This window comes from Vipera berus (assembly GCF_964194415.1).
Source record: "Vipera berus genome assembly, chromosome: Z".
In the NCBI taxonomy this organism is placed as follows: Eukaryota; Metazoa; Chordata; class Lepidosauria; order Squamata; family Viperidae; genus Vipera; species Vipera berus.
Genome location: NC_138205.1, coordinates 111,777,810 through 111,804,010, shown reverse-complemented (window position 1 = coordinate 111,804,010; position 26,201 = coordinate 111,777,810). Strand labels below are relative to the sequence as shown.

The 26,201-nt window shown below is 40.4% G+C and overlaps 2 protein-coding genes across 7 annotated transcripts in view; one reads left to right on the top strand and one right to left on the bottom strand.

Annotated features, from left to right (window-relative positions):
• LOC308677714 (protein adenylyltransferase SelO-like) overlaps nt 1-6,727 on the top strand; it is a 42,030-nt gene extending 35,303 nt beyond the window's left edge. For all 5 annotated transcript variants that reach the window (XM_081344355.1, XM_081344356.1, XM_081344354.1 and 2 more), the window contains 7 exons: nt 971-1,015; nt 1,116-1,197; nt 1,284-1,376; nt 3,921-4,000; nt 5,242-5,285; nt 6,346-6,425; nt 6,561-6,727. In XM_081344355.1, coding sequence (XP_081200481.1) covers nt 971-1,015; nt 1,116-1,197; nt 1,284-1,376; nt 3,921-4,000; nt 5,242-5,285; nt 6,346-6,425; nt 6,561-6,683 — 547 coding nt within the window. In that variant the 3' untranslated portion in view covers nt 6,684-6,727. The remainder of the gene's footprint in view (nt 1-970; nt 1,016-1,115; nt 1,198-1,283; nt 1,377-3,920; nt 4,001-5,241; nt 5,286-6,345; nt 6,426-6,560) is intronic.
• A 3,701-nt stretch (nt 6,728-10,428) lies between these two features.
• The window catches only part of APBB1IP (amyloid beta precursor protein binding family B member 1 interacting protein), a 48,924-nt gene continuing 33,151 nt past the window's right edge, over nt 10,429-26,201 (bottom strand). For both annotated transcript variants that reach the window (XM_081343262.1, XM_081343263.1), the window contains 4 exons: nt 19,582-19,680; nt 19,109-19,226; nt 13,613-13,716; nt 10,429-12,253 (listed from right to left, as the gene is read on the bottom strand). In XM_081343262.1, coding sequence (XP_081199388.1) covers nt 11,672-12,253; nt 13,613-13,716; nt 19,109-19,226; nt 19,582-19,680 — 903 coding nt within the window. In that variant the 3' untranslated portion in view covers nt 10,429-11,671. The remainder of the gene's footprint in view (nt 12,254-13,612; nt 13,717-19,108; nt 19,227-19,581; nt 19,681-26,201) is intronic.

Here is a 26,201-nt window from a genome sequence, read left to right as displayed (position 1 = left end):
TTTTCTCTCTTTGCTGGTAGGCAAACTGTCTGGTTTTCCAGGATTGTGCAGTACACATTAAGAAAGGCAAAAACCTCACATTGAAGTATACAGAAAACCTACAAGATTTACATAGAATGGAGCACAAACTAGCAGTGATCAGATTGCTGACAACCAGATGACCGCAAAGAATATACCGTATTTTCCGGCGTATAAGACGACTGGGCGTATAAGACGACCCCCTACATTTCCTGTTAAATTATAGGGTTTGGGCTATACTCACCATATAAGACTACCCCTCTTCCAACGCACACTAAATAAAAATTAAAAAACATCAGATTTGATTTTAATATGGTAATTTTAATTCAAATGCTTATGACATGCAGGTGCTTAGTAGGAAAACTCACTTATAAACATAAGGCTGTTTGTCATCAAATATGTAAACATAAAACAGTGCAAGTGGATTAAATAATAATAATAATAATAATAATAATAATAATAATAATAATAATAATAATAATAATAATAATAATAATAATTAGTTGGAGGGGACCTTGGAGGTCATCTAGTCCAACCCCCTGCTAAGGCAGGAAACCCTATAAACCCTGTAAAAAATCACAGACTGCAGCTTCTTGTCCAATTGGTCCCGCTTTCCCTGCGCAGACTAAATGGGAGATCCGCTCCAGGTTTTCCAGCCAGCCCTGTCCCTAAATTTTCAGCACCCGGCGTATAAGACGCCCCCTGACTTTTGAGAAGATTTTCATGGGTTAAAAAGTAGTCTTATACACCAGAAAATACAGTATATCCTTCCATTCCTTACTGTTCAGTCAGAACTGAAGAAGCATCTTGAAAGAGAATCAAAATGTTTTTAAGAAAAAACCCCAAGAAAGTCCAGTTGCCTTTAGGAAAAGTACCAGTCTAATATCTGAACAATAACATCTGAAAAAGTTGTTTATTTTTTTGCTGAAACATTTGCACCTTTTCTGAACAGGGCTTCTCAAATACTTGAAGAATACCCTCAACAATATAATAAAGGGTATGTAATCATTGGAACTATTTTTTTAACCAAAAATGCACATATTTCTGTGACTTATCCAGTTTTGCCATGCTAATACATTTGTTTCATTAATCTTCAGCTTTTTAGAGTTATTCAAGACAAAATTAGGTCTGCTAGGTGAGAATGAGGATGATGACTATTTGATTGCTTTCCTTCTAAAAGTGAGTTGTTTTCTTTGATTAAATATTTGTTCTGTACTTTGAGTTATCAGTAAAGGCTGACACAAAAATGTGATCCTATTTCTTAGCTCATGGAAGATACAAGGGCAGATTTCACAATGACTTTTCGGCAACTTGGTGAGATTTCAGAAAACCAACTCAAAGATAGCAACATTCCTAAGGTATTGATACATTATTAAAAGAAAATGAGTTTTCTTCTTTTAAAACAGTGGATTGTGAAAGCAGAATTGGTAGAGGATAATATATGTACACACACACACACGTTTCCTCAAAACTAAGAGCTACCCCCAAAATTCAAGGTGCTGGTCATTACCTATAAAGCCCTACATGGCTTGGGTCCGGGGTATTTGAGGGAACACCTGCTGCCAGCATCAAGTGCCCTTCGTCCAGTGCGCTCCCACAGGGAGGGTCTGCTCAGGGTCCCACCGGTAAGAGATTGCCGGCGGGTAACGCCCAGGGATAGGGCCTTCTCAGTGGGGGCGCCTGCCCTCTGGAACCAGCTGACAGTGGAGCTGAGGACTGCCCCCGACCTCCGTTCATTCCGCCGGGGCCTGAAGACCTGGCTCTTTGAGCTCTCTGGCCCAGGCTGAGGATTAATCTATTTTAACTGGGGTTTTATTTGCACAGGGTTAAGTTTAATCTTTTTTAAACTGGTTTTAACTTTTGTATTGTTGGTTTTTAATTCCCTGTAAACCGCCCTGAGTCCTCAGGGAAAGGGCGGTATATAAATGTAATAAAATAAATAAATAAATAAATAAATAAAATAAGCCTTAGTTAACATGCTGCCACTCCCTCCCACTGTCTGGTTGTATGAGGTGAGGTGCACATGTAAAAGCAAGCTAGGGCAGGGTGGGAGGATGGAACTGCACCCACTTACCTCAGGGCATCGCCCCACCTGCCTCACCTCAGAGCAGTGCCACCAGCAGCACCAGCCCTGTCCGCTTCTGGTTGCTTGCAGCAGGAGGCCAGGTGGTGCGTTGCGCCGGTTCCACCACTCGCAGCAGGACACTGGCGCATCATGCTGGTACATTTGTGTGCACCATGGTAAAACATGCCATGTGGCATCCTGATATGAGCAGCACTGAGGCAATGTGTCATGTGTCGTCCTGCTGCGAGTGGCCACAGAAAAAGTTGGGTGGCGGCGCAACAGTGTTGCGGTGTGGGAGGCCTGGCTGCAGCATTCCTGAGGTAAGTAGGTAAGACATCCCCTGAAAATAAGACTAGTGCCTCTTTTGGAGGAAAAATAATACACAGACACGCACACACACACACACACACACACACACACACACACATGAGTGTTTCCCCAAAAATAAACCCGGTCTTGTTTTTGCCTCCAAAAGAGGTACCAGGTCTTATTTTCAGGGAGTGTCTTTTCCACTGTCTCACCTCACCACAGCAGCAGCACTACCATCTGCAGCTGAGAATGGAGCTCCAGATTGACACAGTTCTTGGCTTCAGAGGCCTTCCAGAAAGGGCACAGAAGTGGACCGGCGAGGTGAGGCAGGTGTCGATTCATGGGAGGCTAGGCTGCAACAATAAGCAGGTGCAGAGCATGTGGGCAGCTCCACTCCCCCCACACCCTCCCTAGCTTGATTTTTAGGTACAACATGCCTCTGGCTAAATGGCTAAAATGATGATGATGATATCCATAAACACATATACATGTACATACACATATACACATATACCACCTTTATTATTTCTATGACTGAAGGTGGTGAATGTGGCTAGTACTACTTTCTCTTCCTATTTTCTCTACAACAGCAATCCTGTGAGGTGAGTTGGGCTGAGGCATGTGACTAGAACTTACTCTTGCCTGGCTTTTTCATAAGATTTCAGATTTTTTGTCACAATCTGGCTGGATACCAAGTTTTTTTAAATAAAGTACCTAATATTTGGTTTTTAGAAAAAAAAGAGCAGAATTGGAACAGCTGTCTATTCCAATGTCTATCTAGGTTTCCATGGTAGCAAAAGATTTGTGATTCTGATAAGTTTCCTTTCCAAATGCAAACCAAACATTGAGAGGAAGGCAAATGCCTCCCAATAATGCAAGAATCCTAAGGCACTTAGAATTTCCTTATATGAGCAAAGAATGTTCCAGGATATACTCAATCTCTTGTCTGCTCTTATTCCAAATGCCTGGCTGTCTATAGATTTGCCTAATTGCAAAATAGAGACTACCATACAGATTCCTACTATTAACAATAATTTGTTATCCACTTGTTATTGAAAAGTACTGATTTCTTTACAAAGGCTGTTTTCTCTACCAGCTTATCACAATCGAGATGCAGCCGGGCATTGTCAGTATTGTTTTATATATTCTGTTTGAGCAGTTGAACAAACTCACTGTCCTCCAAGCCAACTAAGGAAAGTGGGGTTTTAATTTCAAGAAAAATCCTGAGCCTGATCCAGGATATTCAAATGTTGTTGTCTTTCATGTGGAGAGAGATATTTGGCCAGTGGCCTGTGCTTGGGACATAGTTCTTTCCAGAGACATAGGTTACCTTAATCCTGTGTTGTGTCCCAAATCTATCAAGGAATTCTACTATTTTCTCTTTTTTAATACTGATTTGGCAACTATTACTGGAAGTGAATATTTGACTGCAGTCCTATACGTGTCTATTTTGGAATATTAAACTTCGTTGACAAGTGTTAAGAATTCCTTTGTTTTATATTGTAAGTGTTCAATTATTTTCATACAGGAATTCTGGGCTTTACAAGATGTAGCTAAACACAAGAACTTTTCAACCTGGATTGCTATGTACTTCTTGAGATTAAAAAGGTAAATATAGTGGGTTTCCTAATGAGAAGGAAGGACTCACTGGAGAAGAGCCTAATGCTGGGAAAGGTTGAGGGCAAGAGAAGAAGGAGATGACAAAGAATGAGGTGGCTTGATAGAGTCACTGAAGCAGTAGGTGTGAGCTTAAATGGACTCCAGAAGATGGTAGAGGACAGGAAGGCCTGGAGGAATGTTGTCCATGGGGTCATGATGGGTTGGACACAACTTTGCAACTAACAACAACAATAGTGGGATTAATTTACTGTAATTATAAGTACATGTTAAAGAACAGGAAAATTAATTTCACGACGTTTTCCATGCAACTCCTTCAGTTATTTATGAGAGTCCGAGTTCAATTACTCAATGGTTAGATAGCAACAATTATGTTAAATAGGTAGAACAGGATTAACAGAGAATATGCTAACCTTTCTGTGCACAAAGCATTCCATACCCAGATTAGTCAATATTGAGCCATCTGTGCATGGATTAAAATACAGATTTTGAGCTTTTGTATTTATTCTATGCATAGCTCTACAGCTGCATTTCTCAGCCTTGTCATTTATAAGATATGTGGCTGTCTAATTCTAGGAATGGAAGTCAACAGATCTTCAGGCTGTACATGTGTTTTAACAAGAATACCAGGATAGGAGATGGAGACAAAAAAGAAGAGTGGGACTGGGGATAAGTAGAGTGGCTTCATTATGTCTAAGGAAGCAGGAGGAGGAAAAAAAACATGAAACAAGCTTGCTTCATCTATTCTGTTAGACCCCTCTTTGCTTTGTTGAAATTCTGGATTAACCTAAATGATCTGGGGTTCAATATGGCTGCATTACAACTCAGTTAGAATGGTCTAGCACTAGTCAAACATATCTATATTCCATGTGTGGAACAAACTACATTTTTCATTTTACACATCTCCAAATATCTTGTTATAAAATGCACAATATCTAGTCATGGTTGAAGGTGTGTCTATTCTTAAGAATCATTGTCTCAAAATTCGGGTTTTCCCCCGCGTAGAACTAAAGGTGCAGGCGCAACGTTTCGACGGAATCCCATCCGTCATCATCAGGCTGGTAAATCCACCAGCCTGATGATGACGGATGGGATTCCGTTGAAACGTTGCGCCTACACCTTTAGTTCTACGCGGGGAAAACCCCGAATGACCAAAGATCCACATATATATATATATATATATATATAGTTTCAAACTGAATGTCTTACATCTGTTTTTATACACTCTGTAGGAATATAGATGATTCAGACTCTGAAAGAAGGAAAAGAATGAGCAGTGAGTATAGTGACAATTTGTTCTATCATTCAAAAAGTTCATTTCTCTTCTTATAGATTCAGCTTCTAAATACCTGTATGTTCAATAAAATAGGTTGCAATGTTTACTGTTAAGACTTGGAAAGCTTGAGAAGCAAGTAATTTTTCATTCTTTTTATTTAAACACACAGAAAGCAATGCAGTTTCACTGTAACCATTTAAAGATTAATTTTGATCTCCCTGTATTTGCAGTTTTCTGCGTTGGACTTTGTGATTCAAAATTCAAAAACAATCAGACACAGTGCCCACATCCATTAAACAAATGCTGGAAACTTCCCAAGATCTAGATGGCTGCGTGCTCCTCCCTTTTATTTCTTTTCCTGAAAAAAGGCAATTGCAGTGACACATGGAACACTGGGGAACTTTTTTTATAGAATGACAGGGTTGCCCCTAAAATGAAACCTAGGGAAAAAATTAGCTAGCAAAAATAAGCAAGCTTTGTCTCATTAAAAATAAAGCTTAAATGTTTTTTTTTACGTTGAATGGAATGGTTTTAGTTTGTAAAAGTTGTAAGGTTCTATTGTTTTTTTTATAGAGATTGAAATGCAATGAATAAATGTTAACTAAGTGTTATTTTTAACCCTAACTTTATGAAATAATTAGTTTGATTAAGGGGAGGAGGGTTTATAAATTCATGTTATGCCTTATCAGTGAGAGGGGTGGCATATAAATTTAATAAGTACAATATTATCATTTTAGGAATTGCAATTTATTATTTTCTATTGTTGTCTAATATAACAAGTGTTCTACAATTATAATATGCTGTAACCAGATTTTGGGGGAAGGAAGCAATGGAAAGGCTGTCGCCTTTATTAAAGTTTCCAGTTTAGAAAGAAACTGACATCTTGTATTGTTCTAGTACAGGTTCAGCGTAAAATGTACTATGGTGAACAATAGCTATTCAGTTTTATCTTTTTGTTTCTTTTTACTTTCAGATCTTTGAAATCTGTTTTTCTAATTCTAGCAGTGATAAGGAAGTACTTGTGTTTTGTATCTGCAATTCATTTTCTTTTTGATTGCAGCTGTTAACCCAAGATATGTGCTTAGAAATTGGATGGCAGAATCAGCTGTCCAGAAGGCGGAAATAAATGATTTTTCAGAGGTACAACATATTTACAAGCTGCATTAATATAATCTTTATACACGAAAGGCTAAAGTTGTTTTCTCTTTAACCAATCAAGGTATTGTTTAAGCATTTTCAAATCTGCTGCACCTGTTTTTCCCTTTTGTTTTTCAGGTCCGCTTCTTGCAACAAGTTTTGCAACATCCATTTCAGGTACAGGCATTGGCTGAAAAAGCTGGTTATGCACAGCGACCCCCTGCTTGGGCTAAGGATGTTAAAGTCAGTTGTTCATCGTGATGAAAATAATTTGTAATTAAATAAAAAGGTGATATTTCCCTGTAGTATATTGTATTATTATTGAATTGCTTTTTTCCATTGCTAGATAACTACAACATGCTAGGCTAGATTAAAATGGAGTTCAGTGTTTGTAGATATGCTTTGGTGCAATTTTTATTTTTGTCAAACTGATTCTTCTCCCTCCTGTGAAAAGCTAAATTATATCTTATTCCTATGCCTTCTCAAAAAAAAGCACAGGACAAAATTAAAACAGAGTTTGTTTGTGCTTCTGTCTTTCCCTCAATACCCACTCCAAAGTCCATACAGATGATGTGAAGCTATGTGACCATAACAGCACCAAAGTCTACGTGCTTTTCAGTTACAAAATCCTAAATATTAAACCAACACTGGTCAGGTCCCAACATCCCAAAAGAGGGGATGCAAAGGCAGCACATTATATAGTCATAGTAGTCATTGTTACTATCTGTGTTTTTCCATTTCCATTTGTCCTGTTTTGTTTAATCTTCCTATAAGTTTGGCTGTTTCCAATACTTCTTGAACTACACTGTATTATACTTCTGTTGGAAGCACCGAAGTTTCCATGGTGAAAGGATCAAGTGGTGACATTACCTTTGCCTGGAGGATACCCAGTTGGGAGCTCCTTTCATGTCCCCATTAAGTTGCCCACCAAAGTGGTACCTATCCATGTACTCATGATCACCTGGTGGGTTGGCAGGACTGGAGCGAGTGATGGGAACTCACTCCACCATGTGGCAGCAGCCAGGTCTTGAATGCCCTAACCTCATGAGCCACCACATGCCACATTTCTCTGTGCAATTACGTTAGTTTATGTAATTATATATTTATATACTTATATTTATATTGTACTACTATATTTCAAGCTATCTAGAACAGAGGTCCCCAACCTATGGGCTGCAGCTCGGTACTGGGCTGCAGGCTGTTGGCCAGCGGGCCACAGAAACGGCTGGCTAAGGCACGCACGCGTGGGTGTGCATTCCCCCTCCCACTCGCACTAGTGCTCACAGCCATTAGTGCATATGCAAATGGGCCAGTAGCACCGGTGTGTGTGCGTGGCCCATTTGTGCATGTGTGAATGGGCACTAGCTGCCGCAGGGGGTGCACATGCCGCCAGCACAAACCCAGCTGCTACTACTGCACCAGTGGGTGTGGCTCCGTTTGCGTGTGTGCACAAACTTCAGTACGCAGTAATTTGGAAGCTGATCTCCCCACCGGGAAAAGGTTGGAGAACTCTGATCTGGAGTCAGAGTGTGATGAGTGGTATATAAATAATAAATAACCAAAAGTACTATGACCAGAAATCCAAAGGAACTCAGGATCTTCCTTCCCATTCACCTTTTTTTAGTCATTGACATAAGATTTTTCATGCAGAGTATGAAGACATTGCATCATTAATGCAACTTGCAAAATTCACATCATTTGTGCATGGTGAACATAATGTAATTTCTCCTCCTGCTTGCCTGGTAAATCAAAGGCCATCGAGTCATTTTCTGTTTTTGTAATACAATCATCAATGTTTTCACAGGCCACCTTGTAATTAGATCTCGAATGTTGCAGCTAGGAGAATCTGCAGTTTGAAGTTTACTAAACTTTTAGATATGTTACTGAAAATCCAAAATTTATCGTGAACGTATTTGTATTGTAAACAGAATCTCTTGATGGTCAGCAAATTCACTAGGTTTTTCTCAGTTATTCTAAAGAATCTGTGAAGTCCCCAGACTCTATTTCTGGGTCTCAGGTTTAGTCCCAGAATTGTGAATTATTAAAGGGTTAAATATAAAATTCTCCAAAATGCAAAGAAATGAGAATTGGGATTGCCAGATTTTAAATTATATTTTGTGGTCTGCTATTTGATTTGGATGAAAGAATGGTTGTTGCTAAGAAAAAAGCAAGTTAGAATTGGAAGAACACAAAATAAAATTTGGGTGGCATTTTTTTAATGCACGATAAAGTTTATTTATTTATTTATTTATTTATTTATTTATTTATTTATTTATTTATTTATTTTTATAAACCGCCCTTCTCCCGAGGGACTCGGGGCGGTGTACAGAGTAGGACAGGCAACAAAGTGAAACAGTATTGAAAAACAATAATCAAAGCAAAACAAACTGGGACCCCAATTAGAGCTGTCAGAGCTATCAGGCCAGGCCGGACTGCTGGAATAGGTAAGTCTTTAAGTCGCGCCGGAAGGTGCGGAGGTCGGGGGCCATCCGGATTTCAGTTGGTAAGCAGTTCCAGAGGGCTGGCGCACCGAGAATGCCCTCCCCCTGGGCGCCACCAGTCGACATTCCTTGAGCGGTGGTACCCTGAGGAGGCCCTCTCTGTGGGAGCGTACAGGGCGGTGGGGTGTTGACATTGGCAGAAGGTGCTCCCGTAGGTAGTCCGGACCCATGCCATGTAGGGCTTTGTATGTCATTGTTAGCACCTTGAACTTCACACGGAAGGCAACTGGAAGCCAGTGCAGCGCACGGAGGAGAGGTGTGATATGGGAGTATCGGGAGGCTCCCAAGAGTGTCCGTGCCGCTGCACTTTGCACCAGTTGAAGCTTCCGAGTGGATCTCAAGGGCAGCCCCATGTAGAGAGCGTTACAGTAGTCTAGGCGAGAGGTCACAAGGGCATGGGTGACTGTATGTAAGGCATCCAGGTCCAGATAAGGCCGTAGTTGGCGAACTAGTCGAACCCGGGAGAAGGCCCCCTTGGTCACAGCTCCTATGTGATCTTCCAGGGAGAGCTGCGAGTCTAGGAGGACACCCAGGTTGCGGGCCCTATCAACAGGTGGTAGTGACTTGTCCCCGATGTTAAGGGATGGGATGTTCTGAGTATCCTGGCTTGCCGGTACGTACAGCCATTCAGTCTTGTCCGGGTTCAGTTGAAGCCTGTTCCTCCCCATCCATTCCCGGACTGCTTTCAGGCAGCGGGACATCACGTCGAGGGCATCACTGATGCTGTTTGGAGTTGAGATGAAAAGCTGGGTGTCATCAGCATACTGATGGTACCCTACTCCAAAGCTGCGAATGATCTCACCCAGCGGTTTCATGTAGATGTTGAACAGGAGAGGCGAGAGGACTGACCCCTGAGGGACTCCGCAAACGAGAGGCCTCGGGGTCGACCTCTGTCCCCCTGCCAGCACCGACTGCGAGCGACCCTGGAGAAAGGAGGAGAACCAACGCAGAACCGTGCCTCCCACTCCCAGCCCCCTGAGGCGTCGCAGCAAGATACCATGGTCGATGGTATCGAAAGCCGCCGAGAGGTCTAATAAGACTAGGACAGAGGAATGGCCCCTGTCCCGGGCTCTCCAGAGATCATTCATCAGAGCGACCAATGCCGTCTCCGTGCTGTAGCCCGGCCTGAAGCCCGATTGGTACGGGTCTAGATAAACCGCTTCATCCAGGATCTGAGGAAGTTGGTGCGCCACCACGCTCTCAACAACCTTCGCAAGGAAGCGAAGATTGGAAGTTAAGGTAGATTTCAAAAATCATTAAGTTGGGAGTGCCATATTAAGAATATAAAACAAATATAAACTAAGGCTTTGCCTGAAAATACTGGCTTAAGCGTTTTATAGAAAAGAAACTGTAAAGAAAAATGATTAACATATCAAGACTTGCAAGTACAGGAAACTAGAGAACCTTAAATGAAATAAAAGAACAACTGACTGCTGAGGAATTTATTTTTCAAAAGGAATATGATTGCAATGGCAGAAGAAAATAGCTTGTTTCTTCTCCTCCTCTCCTGCAGAGCAGAGAGATTTATGGAGATATAAAGATAGTACATAATGTAAGCTATTTGTATTGCATGCCAATGGTTCCCAGACCCAGGCTGAATAAGACTTTTTTACAATAAGTAGAAGAGCCAACAGCAAACCCTTCCTCTTCAATCTCTCTACTCTGGGAGGTGGGGGGAGAAAACCCCACAGATCAGGCACAGAACATATACTGACTATAATGGTGATCAAGTGACTGAGGGATGTTGAAAGATTACAAATACTTGTAAATTTGATGTAAATTTTAATTTTTAGCACCATTATAACATTGACTTAATTGGTGTATCTGTAAAAGTTGTTAATGTTATAGAAGCCATAGCATAAAACAGACCTTCGCTTAATAAGGTATATGAATCCAGCCATTAATTTCCAAAGTGTATGCTTTTAATTAGACACTGGATTAAAGAAATAAGTTTTATTCATGAAGACTGCAGTAAATAAAGGAGAATAAAAATGAAATATACATGATAAAATATAAGTAAGAAGAAATAAATTACTTTCTGTGAGACAAACATTTTTAGATATCACCTGGTCCTAGTACAACCACTAAATTAGTAGTTGAGAATAGAAAAATTAAAGCTATCTTCAAAAGAATGTTCCTGCATTATACCAAATAAATAACCACAGAGATTGTCTGCAGATATTAATCACTGAAAACAAAATTCACTTTGACTTTGAAATAAACTGAGGAAACAGATAGTATATTGCATAACAAAATGAAAGTTTCGAGTTGCATTTTCCCATGTCCAACTTTGGCAAACAAAAAAGTAGAAGGGGCAGATACGGGGCAGATTTTGACCCCATAATGAAAGAAGGAATTTACAAACTGTGAAGTGAATTTGTTATTCAGTGTTACAGCTGCAAAGTATTCTAGCCTATGCTTAGATGAGCCAAACTGCCAAGGCTTTATCCAGGTTATTCTTACATGCAAGTAGTATGGAGCAAAATCGGGGGGAAAAAAGCTCTTCATTAAGTTAATCAACTTTTAAATTAATCCTGATTTTTTTTAAAAAAAAAAATCTGGATCAAATCAATTTTTCTGAAACCTGTTTGTCTCCAGGACGTCTCCTTTGCTTGATTGTGTTTATTCAGCCTTCAAGCAAGAGCACAGGAATTGAACCAGTAGCTCAACCAAGCCTTTGGTCTGTGTCTGCATAATTTTTTCTAGCATAGACTCCTTTAGATTACTTGGTGTTTTAACCTACTTAGTTCATGAAGACTCACTCCTTTTCTTTTGCAGTGCTTTCATTAGATCAGACATGAAGTCTCCTTGCTCAGCAACATGTCCTCTTGAAATTGATCCACTTTGTTTTGGTCTTACAACCTGACAAGCACCTTCTTCTTGTCTTCTAGGTGGTGGTGGTGGTTTCTTCTTGGATGCAGGAGGAGGACCAGGGACAGAGAGGGAGGGCAGTGGCGGAGGTGGTAGTAGTTCCGCAGAGCCCATGCCAGGAGCAGGAAAAGGCGGGGGAGGGGGAGTGAAATCAGGAGGAGATTCATAGTATTCAGGCAGTGGCGGAGACGGTGGTGGTGGCGGCGGCGGCAGATCTTCCAAATTTGGAGGAAGGGGTATAAATTCAGGGGGTGGTGGAAATTCTTCGTAATTTGGTAAGAAAGTTGGATTTTTCCTCTCAGCAATGGTGGGTAAGTCCAATGAAAGAGTAATAGCAGAAGACCGTCTTTGAGGAGGGGGAGGAGGGTGCAAACCACCAGGCCTGCGGATCTGTTTCACCTGTTGTACAGGTAGGGATGATGCTTGACTAACACTGAAGGTATCATCTGGCTTTTTAACCTTAAAAATGATTTTAAAATGATTAGCATACAAGAAATTATACTTCCTGATTATTGTATTATGGAAGAGTATGCAGTCAACAGTTTCCCACTGGTACATAGCCTATTATTCAAGAACCAATCATTTACAGCAGTGTTTTTTGACTTCAACAACTTTTAATATGCGTGGACTTCAACTTCCAGATTCTGTTGTCCAGTGGTTCCCAACCTTTTCTATACCCCGCACCCCTAGAACACTTGATATATTCTCGCACCCCTTACAAAAGTTCAAAATAATGTCAACGAATTATGTATATACACTATAATTTTATATATGAATATATGAATTAATACTGAACTGAAGTCTAGCTTGCTTTAAAAAACTATTTGAACTTTGCAATTAAAATTGCTAAATGCACACATACACAACACACAGATACATATGGATAGGTAGGGAATTACACAAAATGCACACCTCATGAAAATAATGTGCAGACATGTATCCTTTTAGGAGGAATTGTGAAAAATGTTAGCAGAAGTATACATGCAATCATTCTGGTATAAATTTAAAAAAATCAAACTAGCTATGACACCAAAATTAGAAAAAAAGCATAAGGAGAGGTTTAGCTATGCCTAACGTTCACTTGCATTTGGTATATCTTAATACCCACAGTATTCCAATTACTAAATTTTTATGCTACCCCCACCTTTCTTGTGAAATGTTAATTCACAAAGAGACTTCATGGAAGAGGTTGGAAACAAAATATAATATTTTTTATAAAGAATTAAAAACTTTTTAAAATGACGTTAAAATATTAGATCCATTTTAAGGTTTTTTTATAGGTATAGAATAGTCAATATGTGGCAGTTATATATTTACACCCTGAACTTGACAGTAGATAAGAGTGGATGCCCTTTATCTGCTGCCAAGGGGAACTGTGGACAAGAAGGAGCAAATCTGTCTGAAACTTAACCCAAGCAAGGTTCAGATACTCCTTGACTTACAACCAATTGCTTAATGACTGTTTGAAGTTAAAAGATGCCTCCAAAAGCTGCTTTACAACACGTTTTCAAAGTTTCAACAGCCACACTCATCCCTCTGGTTGTGTGATTGAGTTCTTGACAAATGACTGTTTGCAACATTCCAGTCACGTGACCAAAATTTGCAATGTTTTTGGCCAGTTTCCAGCATCTATTTCCCCTTTCTGGCAGAGGACTTTTTCTTCAGCAAAAAAAAGATTATTGGTGTAGGATGAGGGTGGAGGTTCGTTCTCATCCTACAATTGAGCTACAGATAATTGCCACCTTTGCAAAGATTATTAGTTTTGGGAGACCCTTTCTTCAAAAAAGATAGGAAGGATTGCAGTTCTTGCATACTTACATTAATTTGTATCTTTGGCATAGCAGCAGATTTTCCAATTTCTGCAGTGTTTGCTGTATTAAGGATTACATTTTGGGGGATTTGTCCATTGGCATGAGTGCTACCTATAATAATACAACAAAGAAGAAAGAAGAGGGTTGCCTGTGCTACTAAAAAATAATTAGATTTAAACAAAAATAATCTTATTCAGCATCATCAGTAAGAATTGAGATTGGCAAAGCAGGAACTAGCAAACTCAGGGAGAATCGTGCTGTAAAGATACTTCAAATACCTTTTTAGGCCATCAAGTATTTGTTAACCTGGAAGGAACTGAGAAAAAAGCCTAGCATTTAAACTCAGGAGCACTGCTGTACAGATTAGATTTTTTGCATTATTTTGGACAATCAACCCTGGTATGTTAAGACTTCATTCTTGTAGGCAGTAAAGTTTCTAAAGCAGCTAAGCTAAGACTTCTGCGCAGCCAGTCCCACTAACTGATGTCTAAGAGCTGTGATTTATTATTGAGCCTTGCTGTGAAGAGAATATGCTACTTTTTCTATCTCATGAAAATAGCTTATAAATTGGTGATGGCAGATGAATATTGTTCATAATTTCCAAAAGGAACATGGATACCATATCACCCTTAGGAGCAAACTGGACAAAATGAAAACAGATGTACTGTTTATAACTACCCTTGTGTACAATCTTTAAGAGCTTAGTAAACTAGGAGAATGACCTGTTATTCACCTGTTTAGTCAAGGATATTTGGAAACTGAATCTTTGAGGAAAATGGTTCTTGCATTGGAATATCTACTCAGTGTAATAAATGAGAGCGCAAAATATAGTTGAGCTTTACAAGAAATATGCAAAGTTTTTACTGATGCTGAAGGCAGTTTCACACTGTTTGCTGTGCTGCTTTTGGCTGTTCCTGAAAACTATTTAGCAATTGTATTCTGGATTGCAGTGCTCTGGCAACAGGCCTGGGCTAATGAAACATAGAAATATAGAATACTGACAGCAAAAAAAGACCCAGTGGGCCCATCACGTCCAACATGGCTTCCACAGCACTTGATTGCTTGACCCTCTTCCCATGCAGGCAATCTTATTAATTGCCAACACAACTTTTAGGGATTATTCCTTGCCAGTCTTTTAATACGGATTTTTTTCCTTTTCCCTCCTAATTGTAGCATCGCTGCTGATCAAAAAGAACAGGTTGTTCCTTCATTCCTATATTCTGCTGCAAGTCCATAGAACAGGGCTTTTCAACCAGTGGTACGGGTACCACCTGTGGTACATTGGCACCTGGCAGGTGGTACGCGACCATCCTAGAAAAGTGGTAATGGGGGAGGGCAATGAGCTGAACCGGGGGCAGCACCACACAAGCCTGAGCCAGAATGGCTGAAGCTGCAGGGCTGTCAGGGCTCAGTGGAAGTGTCAGGATCAGCACCAGGCTCCAGCTAGAGCTCGGTGCTGGTCCCAGCGCTTCTGCTGAGCCCAAAGAAGTGCCAATCAGCTGGAATGTTGCAGCATCTCCTGGGTTTTGTCATTTACATTCAGATGCTTGGCAACTGATTCATATTTATGACTGTCACAGTGTCCCAGGGTCATGTGAAGTGACCAAAACCTGCTGTAATCACCCAGCAGACGGGGGGAATAAAAACCAACCCCCCACCCCACCCCTACTGCCAATCCTCAACAGAAATGCTCACAACAATGAAAACCTCGGACAGGAGGAAGAGCGCCGCCAGGCAGGCAGGCGTCTTGCTCGGCTGTGGCTTGGGGGCACTTTTTCCAGTGCCATTGTAACTTTGAACAGTCACCAAGCGAACTGTTGTAAGATGAGGACTACCTGCACTTCCATCACTTTTTTCCTTTTTTGTCATCAAGTTTTTGACACCTTGCTAGGCGACTGGGGGTACTCAGATGTTGCCATATGCTAAAAGTGGTACAATGGGTGAAAAGGTTGAAAAGCCCTGCTCTAGACTGAAAAAACTAATGGTGGACACTGAGAAATGTAAAGGTACAACAGGTGTGTGCTGGCATAAGAAGTAAGGAAAATGGCAGGAGAGCTAGTCTTTATGGTCACTGTTAGATCAACTGGAAGAAAAAAAACACCAATCTGACCAGTTGCGGACATAAGAGCCCAGCATGAAATAGCCTTAGAGGGCAGTGACCTGTCACTGGAAGGGATGAGGGTACCAAGCATTATAGCTAATCAAAGCTGAGGATGTCCTACATTGGAATAAAGCCTGGTACATCAGGGGTGCCAAACTGCCAGCCCATGGGCCGGATGCATCAGGCCAAAGCGTGCCCACCCCATTGCCGGCAATGGGGGAAACATCGCAACACATCATGTGACGTTGTGAGTTTGACCCCCATGTGGTAGATGCTCAGAAGGACTTAAAATGGTTCAAGACAGAAAACAGCAGAGCTTCCAAACATGACTGCAGGGATACAAAAGCAGAGGGTAGGAGAAGGTGGAGGTTGATAGCAACTACTCTAGTACTCAGGAAACAGTGAGTGGCCTGCTTTGGCAGTGGGTCAGGAAGACAGTGCAAATCTGGCCTGAATTGTGGTTGGCATTGAACAAGAAGAACACCTTAGGCCAGGGGTGTCAAACTCAGTTTCACTGAGGGCTGCATCAGCATTGCAATTGCCCTCAGGGGGCCGGGTGGGCGTGGCCTGGGTGGGCGTGGCTAAAGTGCGTATGGCCTACTGGGTGGGCGTGGACAGCTCTGCATCATTGGCATCAAGGGGGCCTATGGGGGCCTGGGCGGGAGTGGGACAGATCTGAGGGTCTCTGGCAGAAGGAGGGTCTCTGGGCCAGGGCCAAGGCAGTGGGGGCCGTTCCCTCACTGTTTCCAGGATGGCTTCAGGGGCCGCATGAAACCACTTTGCGGGCTGGATCCGGCCCCCGGGCCTTGTGTTTGACACGTCTGTATTATAGTAATGTGCAAACACCATTTCTCTTATGATTCCCATGTCTGTTCTCAAGCAAAAGTGACATGTGTATATATGTAAAGTTCTTACAGATGCTGATCAGCATCTGGGGAGAGTGGCATATAGCATAAAGGTAAACAAAGGGTGGCAAGGCTCCATCGAAGGCAATCATTTTTGGCCGTCAGCCCCGCTGTTCCGTTTAAACTGCGAAAACAGTGACGCTCAGCTGTTGAAATGTTGTGGCCTTCTCCTGCAGCCTCCATATGGAATGACATGTGGTTGCTTAGTAACCACAGAGAGTGACCGTTAATCTTGGCTGCCATACTCTAAGGCAGGGGTGTCAAACTCAATTTCATTGAGGGCCGCATCAGCATTGCAGTTGCCCTTAGGGGGCCGGGTGGGTATGGCCAGGGTGGGCGTGGCCTACTGGGTGGGCGTGGCCAGCTCTACATCGTTTGCATCAAGGGTGCCTATGGGGGCCTGGGCAGGAGTGGGACAGATCTGAGGGTCTCTGGCAGAAGGAGGGTCTCTGGGCCAGGGCCAAGGCAGTGGGGGCCGTTCCCTCACTGTTTCCAGGATGGCTCTGCGGGCCACATGAAACCACTTCGCGGGCAGGATCCGGCCCCCGGGCCTTGTGTTTGACATGTCTGCTCTAAGGCATCCATTTTGGGGGTTAAATGAGCAAAAGGAGATGTGTAAAATGGGATCGTTTGCCATCTCTGCTATACCACTTTTATTACTTGGGATCCTAATACAGAGAGATAATTGGCTTGCAACAAATCCAATGGAAGAAGTCCTATTTTTTAGGTTATTAACAAATAGGCAAGGATTTGCAACATCCACTGGAAATATTGTCAGAGAGCAAGGGAAACCTGCTTCAGTTAGAGTGGCTGAAAAATGGGGGAAGCGAGCAGGGGGACTAGTGCCTCCAAACCATAAGAGGTGGCTACAGGTGGCTCCCAAAGCAAAAATTACAGAATATGAAGAGAAAACTCATGAGTTGGCGATCCAAGAGGAATTGGCTAAAGAAATTTCAAAAACCTCTGGTGAAATCAGTTTGAAAACTAAAAGCCATCTGGAAAGGGTAAAGAGCCGCTATAAAGCAGCTCAGAAAGGTCAATGGTTTGGAAAATATCCAACAGGAGAAGACGTATATCTTAGGCTCCTAAGGAAAACCCCCACCACAGAATAAACCGGGGAAAAAAACTAAGGAGAATTGCAAAAGCTGGCCCCTAACGCAACAGGAAAATAAAAAGCGATTGTTTGAACGAAACGAGCATCATACTTTTCCTCCTCCTCCACCCCCCCACCTCTGAAATGAACGTTGCTGGCTCTGCAGCAAGCAATATAAATTCAGGACTATACCAACTTCAAAATGAAAGGGGGGACTCGAGGGAGAAAACTTTCTTAAGCATCTCGAAGGGACATTTCCAGCCAGATCTCCTGACTGCTACAATGAAATCGTATTTATACTAGTTTGTAAGTCATTCCAACCTTGTAGCATATTTTATTTCAGGAGCTGGCGTTTGACTTTTAAACTGTTCTCCCCCCACCCCCCAGTTTCTATTTGAACATTCCAGCCCGGACCAATATTTTCCAAAGCGGCAGTTTCAGTAAAGAAAATTGCAAACTCTAATAATGGTTTAGTGCAGGGGTGTCAAACTCAATTTCATTGAGGGCTGCATCAGCATTGCAATTGCCCTCAGGGGGCCGGGTGGGCGTGGCCTGGGTGGGCGTGGCTAAAGTGCGTATGGCCTAGTGGGTGGGCGTGGACAGCTCTGCATCATTGGCATCAAGGGGGCCTATGGGGGCCTGGGCGGGAGTGGGACAGATCTGAGGGTCTCTGGCAGAAGGAGGGTCTCTGGGCCAGGGCCAAGGCAGTGGGGGCCGTTCCCTCACTGTTTCCAGGATGGCTTCGCGGGCCGCATGAAACCACTTTGCGGGCCGGATCCGGCCCCCGGGCCTTGTGTTTGACACGTCTGCCTTAGGCAAACTAATTAAGACCATGTAATGAGGACAAATAAAGGCCATTCCCTATTAACTCTAAATAGATCATTTACAAAGAAACCAAGGAACAAATTAGTGGGCATATCAGGATATTTTAGGATGGAGAAGCAACCAGTCAGAATTTTAAAAGACTATATCTGAATGTGCAAAATGTAAAGTTTGATCATGAGGCAAAAGCTTACACTGAATCATATTTATAAGTCCTGCAACAATCCCTGTGCTATTATCTGCTGTAGGAGAGATGCAGTGATTATTGCCAAACAAACTTTTCTCTTTACCATTTTGGCCTCCTCTAAACTTTGGCTGCAGAACTGTTATTCACATCAGTGCTCATTAATAAAATGAACCTCTGTTCACTTGAAGAAATTTCTCAGGTTTACATCAAGTAGATACAAATGACTTTATTTCCCTGCTGCAGATTGTAATGTGTTCAGTTATTAAAAAATCACATCCTAAAACAAACTATTATTGAACGTGTTAGACAATGATAGCAATTGGCAAATGGTAGGGAAAAAAGCTGAGCCTATCATCCTCACAATAACTTTTTTAAAAAATAAATAATTTGGATACCTTTTGAAGATGATCCCCCAGAAGCTATGGACTTAGTATTTCCTGGCTTTGCCAGACGTGAAGCTAACTCAGCCTTTTGTACCGCACCAATGTAGTTATCATACAAGGCCTTTCCATACTGAAAAATAAGCACCACAAATATCTGACAGATTTTCCATCATAAAAAAATGAACATGCATTCTCTGCTTGTTCCATCAATTCTTAACAGAAATTCTTCTTCAGTGCTTGATTTGAAATCTCTTCCATAAAAACTATGAACTGGTAAACAGGATTGTAAACCAATAGGTTAAAAGCCTATTATTTGGTTGACAAAATAATTTATTTTCCCAATACAAATTCTGTTCTGTGTACTCTATAGTTATGTTTATTCACTTGAGTACTCTTATACTCATAAGAGTATAATGCCCTTTTTGGTTTTCATCATTCCATTTACTTTCTCTTTTACTATGGAGAAATATCATTTTTCTTCTTACCTTTGCAATTCTGATACCAGTTACCCAATGATGTAGAGACTGCTTGTCATCACAGCACAGGTATTTGATGTACTGTGACTCCTTCTGTATTTGAGGATGCTATAAATAATGACAGCAACAGTATTTTTTTAATCATTAAAAATTTGCTGAAATAACCCAAGTAGACAAGCCAACTTCCCACACAAGGCTCCCTGTCTATCACTACATCTTGGCTACTTTAAACTGCAAACAACTGAGAAACCAGAGAAGAAAGCAGTATTTTTCATCAGCCCTTCCAAAAGATTAATGGTACCAACTGGGAGTTTCCATGATTGCAATTGGTATTTAAAAATTTGTAGTCAAACTTGGTGTTTTAAAAAATTCTTCTCTTTCCATTTCTTCTTTTTTCTTATAGCTATTTTAGACTGCAAGCTTGCAAGCAAGGGCCATCTTTATTTTTAACTGATTACAAAGGAGTCAGGATAAACATGCTTTAAATAATGAAATGTTAAATTAACATGAAACTAATTGGATATGCCTCTGTAAATAAAACACAAAGCCATATTTCAGAACATCACAGATTATAAATATTTGTGCTCTATTCAAAGGAATTTTGACATGAAACAGCTTATAATATGATTTTAGCTAAAAGTAATTTGAAGCACAAACTTCTGAAGATAAACCCAATATATGAACAGTTCTTAATTGTGAAATTGTTCTTAAGTGATTAAAACAGGAAGACAAATTTACTATCTGCATTTTCCAAAAGCAAACAATTTTCTTTGCTTTTCTGCTGATTTTCCCCCCTCATTTTACCTTTCCATTTCCTTAGGATCTGAGGACATTCCCTATTCATATTTATTCAACACCATGGGTAGGATGCTAGCTTTCATCAAACTCTCAGGACTAAATTACATGCCAAATTGATTCTATGTGATTAATTACTGACATGTTATCAACAATGCAAAATAGTCTGTCAAAATTCTTCTGACACTGATGTACAAACACTGGTCCAATCTACTGACTAAATAATCTGTATCTAGTCTTACAAAAATAGCTAATAGTTTTGCAGTAACATGATAAATCCAGTAGATGGCATCAGATACTTTCCCATTTTTAAATGTTTACTTTTGCTGTTTTTAATTATATTGCGATAAAAAAGTTTTATTGCATCTTAAAAGGCTAACATATTTATTAGACATAAATCTTTTGTGGAGTAGAATCAATTCATCATGAAATGAACTGGTAGAAATATATACAGAAAGATGCAAGCAGAAGATTACACATTTTCTTATAATGCTTATTTTGTATATTTCATTTGTATATTTTATTTTCCGAATAATATTAATTCTAGATTTTCTCAATAATTTCATCAAGAAACTTTATTTTTTTAAAAAAAATAAAAGATAAACTATTCTTTTTCTATCACTTAAACCAATCTCAGAAAAAACTGTCAGATAAAAGGTATGTTGAGAAGCAAGGGCCGACATGATTTTATTAAATAATCTTGTGAGCAATATTTGATTCTCACATACCACAATTCAACATACCTCTAATTAAAATGCTCTTAATTTGTTAGATGATAGGAAGGGGGAGCTATTTCAGAAATTCAAAATGCAACTTTATATAAATTAATATCTTACTCATAATATGTCATAAGTTGGAGAGGCAGATAAACTGATCTGAATCTTGAGTAGCTAGAGTACTGAGCAAAGACCATCTCAGAGGTATTTGTTTTGGTTATAGCACCAAGCTTACCATCTTTCTCAAAACTCTCAAGATAGGGAATACAGGTGGAACTCGAAAAATTAGAATATCGTGCAAAAGTTCATTTATTTCAGTAATGCAACTTAAAAGGGGAAACTAATATATGAGATAAGATTCATTACATGCAAAGCAAGATAGTTCAAGCCGTGATTTGTCATAATTGTGATGATTATGGCGTACACCTCATGAAAACCCCAAATCCACAATCTCAGAAAATTAGAATATTACATGCAATCAATAAAACAAGGAGTGAACATAGAACAATATCGGACCTCTGAAAAGTATAAGCATGCATATGTACTCAGTACTTGGTTTGGGCCCCTTTTGCAGCAATTACGGCCTCAATGCGGCGTGGCATGGAAGCTATCAGCCTGTGGCACTGCTGAGGTGTTATGGAAGACCAGGATGCTTCAATAGCGGCCTTCAGCTCTTCTGCACTGTTCGGTCTCATGTCTCTCATCTTTCTCTTGGCAATGCCCCATAGATTCTCTATGGGGTTCAGGTCAGGCGAGTTTGCTGGCCAATCAAGCACAGTAATCCCACAGTCATTGAACCAGGTTTTGGTGCTTTTGGCAGTGTGGGCAGGTGCCAAGTCCTGCTGGAAAATAAAGTCAGCATCCCCATAAAGCTCGTCTGCAGAAGGAAGCATGAAGTGCTCCAAAATCTCCTGGTAGACGGCTGCGTTGACCCTGGACTTAATGAAGCACAGTGGACCAACACCAGCAGATGACATGGCTCCCCAAATCAACACTGTGGAAACTTCACACTGGACTTCAAGCATCTTGCAGTGTGTGCCTCTCCATTCTTCCTCCAGACTCTGGGTCCTTGGTTTCCAAATGAGATGCAAAAGTTGCTCTCATCAGAAAAGAGGACTTTGGACCACTGAGCAACAGACCAGGTCTGTTTTTCTTTAGCCCAGGTAAGATGCTTCTGACATTTGTTGTTCAGGAGCGGCTTGACAAGAGGAATATGACATTTGAAGCCCATGTCCAGGATCCGTCTGTGTGTGGTGGCTCTTGATGCAGACTCCAGCCTCAGTCCACTCCTTGTGAAAGTCCCCAACACTTTTGAATGGCCTTTTCCTGACAATCCTCTCGAGGCTGCGATCATCCTTGCTGCTTGTGCACCTTTTTCTTCCACACTTTTCCCTTCCACATAACTTTCTATTAATGTGCTTTGATACAGCACTTTGGGAATTCCAACTTCTTTTGCAATTTCCTTTTAAGGCTTTCCCTCCTTATGGAGGGTGTCAATGATGGTTTTCTGCACAACTGTCAGGTCAGCAGTCTTCCCCATGATTGTGATTCCTACTGAACCAGACTGAGAGACCATTTAAAGGCTCAGGAACCATTTGCAGGTGTTATGGCTTAATTAGCTGATTAGAATGGGACACTTTGAGCCTAGAATATTGCACCTTTTCACAATATTCTAATTTACTGAGATTGTGGATTTGGGGTTTTCATGAGCTGTAAGCCATAATCATCACAATTATGACAAATCACGGCTTGAACTATCTTGCTTTGCATGTAATGAGTCTATCTCATATATTAGTTTCCCCTTTTAAGTTGCATTACTGAAATAAATGAACTTTTGCATGATATTCTAATTTTTCGAGTTTCACCTGTAAACCCTGGGGAGTCGTTTTATTTTTTTTTGCCTGACTGCAGCAGAAAGACAAAAAGACCAAAAATCGAGGCTGCTTTATAATTGTATGTGAAACTTGGATGGGAAGAGGGATGTGGTGGTTTCTTTGTGATTAACTTCAATGACCTCACCACTGGGAGTAAAAGGGGGGAAAAAACCAAGTGCCAGGAAGTGTCCGTCTTCTGGCCACCTTAACAGAATAATGGAATACCAAACTTGGAGTGGATCTTGGAGGTCTTTTAGTCCAATACCTTGCCCAAGCAGGAGACTCTTTACCATTTCAAACAAATAGTTGTCCAATCTCTACTTAAAAATCTCCAATGATGGAGCACAATTTATGGAGGCAAGCCATTCCACTGATTAATTAATCTCATTGTCAGGAAATTTCTCCATAGTTCTAAGTAGATTCTTTCCTTGGTTAGTTCCCAACCATTGTTTCTTGTCTTGCCTTCTGATGCTTTGGAGAAAAGGTTGACCCATCTTCCTTATACCGGTTCCTCAAATAGTGGAACACTGCTATCATGTCACCTCTAGTCCTTCTTTTCACTAGACTAGACATGTATCCATTTCCTGTAGCCATTCTTCATATGTTTTAGCCTCCAGTCCCCTAATAATTTTTGTTACTCTTCTCTGTACTCTTTCTAGAGTATCAACATCTTTTTTATACTGAGGTAATGAAAATTGGATGCAATATTCCAAGTGTAGTCTTACCAAGGCAACTTTTGAAGGAAAACACATGCACTGTATTTAACCAGAATATCCATAATAGCCTGCCCTCAAGAGATGGGAGTTACAACATGAGAATGGGTCATCTGTACAATCCAAACACCACTACTTCGGTTCCACATAACAGACCTCTTCTTGCTTGAAGATGCCATGATCACTAGATATGCCAGATCCTTTTCCTTATCACACTACTTTAGAAAGACCAGAAAGTGGCTAGAAGTACCTTTCAAAGGTTATTAAATGCCTTTTCATATTTCTCAAATGAAGGAATTAAAAAGGCATTTTAATAAAATCTATTTGTCTGAAGAGTGCTATCAGACTGATTTTTCACCACCATAGTCTAACATGGCTACTCTCTTATTATGCTGTTTTCAAGGAGTCAGACGTGGGAGGCACCAAAATAAATCCCAGATTTAGATGAATGATGTTTTTCATTTTATTTCACGGAAAGCCGCAAATGCTATTAGTAAACAAGCAATGTTGCTAGCCACACTGTTGTTAAAGAATACAACAACCCAATCTGAGAGAGAGCAATGTTTGAAAAAATTAGGAAAATGAACTGCATGAGCTCCAAAGGAAAGTACTAAGCAATGGAAATGGGATAAGAGGAAGCTATTGTGCCAGTTTGCTCCCAGGGTACCAGTTCTTTCACTCTAGATTAATTCCACATTATGCACCATTACTCTCAGGTTACTCAAGCAAAACCTGTGCCAATAAAGCCTAATTAAATTCTCCTGGTATCCAAGACATAACAGACTGACTAAATGAGCCAATTTACATATAGATTATCTTACTAGCACCAGCTGTGAAGTTTTTTTTAAAAAACAACAACAACAAAAATCAGGAGTTAAGACTTTATGTTGGTGGCTTTTCAAATTTTCTAAAGAAATGCTACATAATGTAGTGCCCAGGACCTGAATCTGAACTACCAGGAAATGTTGCTGACAAAATTTTATCTTCTCAGTTTAAGCAATCTTTACTGATTTAAGCCAGGATTGCAAATTCTTTGGTTTTTCATTAACACCAACAAAATAATGGCGGCTGAAAACATTTTTGTATATTTCAACAAAATGCATAGTTTTTCATTTATTTCCCCAGAGTTGACATAGCTGGCAGGATTAAGCATTCCATCAGGCTGATCCCTGTCATTTGGCTTCCCACAATATGGAAAATATGGCTTTCTTTACTGAAAGCATTTTTAGCACCTTTCTGAAAACTCCCAAGATAGGGAATGAAGAAAACCATAATCATAGCAAAACATGAATAAAATTCTGAAAAATGATAGGAAAATTACTTAAACTACTTTGAAGATTAAATGAAAAAGATGTATTTTGATCCCCTTTTGAAAACAGAGAATAGGGAATAATTGCAGCGTCATAGGGATCATATCCTAGGAATTGTTGAGAAAGGAGATCTTTTCCCGTGTATGTATGTAAAAAGCCCCTAAAAGGGCAAAATACTTAAAAGATTCTATGGGAAGTTTATGATAAGACCTCAGACAAGTATACTGTAGATTAAATAGCCAACTAGATTAAAGATTAAAACTAAGAATTTGAAACCATGGTAGAAAAAATGGATACATGAGCATAAAGGGTGTTCAGTGTTTATCCAGCTCAAAACTTTAAGGTGTACAGACTTCAACTTCCAGAATTCCCCAATCACCATGAGATTGAGAAATACTATCCTAGATTATTCAGTTTCAGCAAACCTTTTTGTAAGCAAATGTTTGCATACATCAGACACATTCCTGTATCCCCTTCCGTAAAATCAAATTTACATACTGAGGGCTTACATTTCTTACAGGCTACCTAAACAGCATGTAACTATGATGATCAGTAACTACTAATGATCTTTACTTCCATTCATGAGCTATTTCTGACACTATCAAAGTTATTAGTTATTAAGCACATTTTAGGGAAGCAACTGCTGTTGTGTAATTAAGCATGTAGGTTGTAGCTCCCTTTGCTTATCACTGTTACCCAAAATTATTTCATAGTAATTGGTTGAAATATGGTGAGCAAAAGAGAGGGGGAAATTCTTCCCTTTTCTCCATACATACAAAGTTTTATAACTCCTACCATAATGGCCAGGTAATTTGTGTGTGAATATACTCAGTGAAGAGGAACCCACCCCCTTTTGAATAATTGGTTCTGCTGCTATTTTCATTCCTTTCCTAATGAACCCTGACATGGAATCTACTTTTTCACAGCTGCCACACACAAGGATAACACTTCCACTGAACTGTCCATCTGAACCCCAACTAGATTGTTTGCTCCATCATGCTTGAACTGTATGCCAAAATATGGTTCATTCATTCAATTTGGAAAATGAATTAACTTTTTTTCTTTCACTAGCATGCATAATTTAGCATCACCTACAAACCTGACAATGTCACTACCAATAGATGATTTATGAACGAGCTAGCAGTGGTCCTAACACAAACCCATGTCGTACAATTATAATAATCTCCCTATCAAATCCTTATGTGGCTACCAAAAACAATT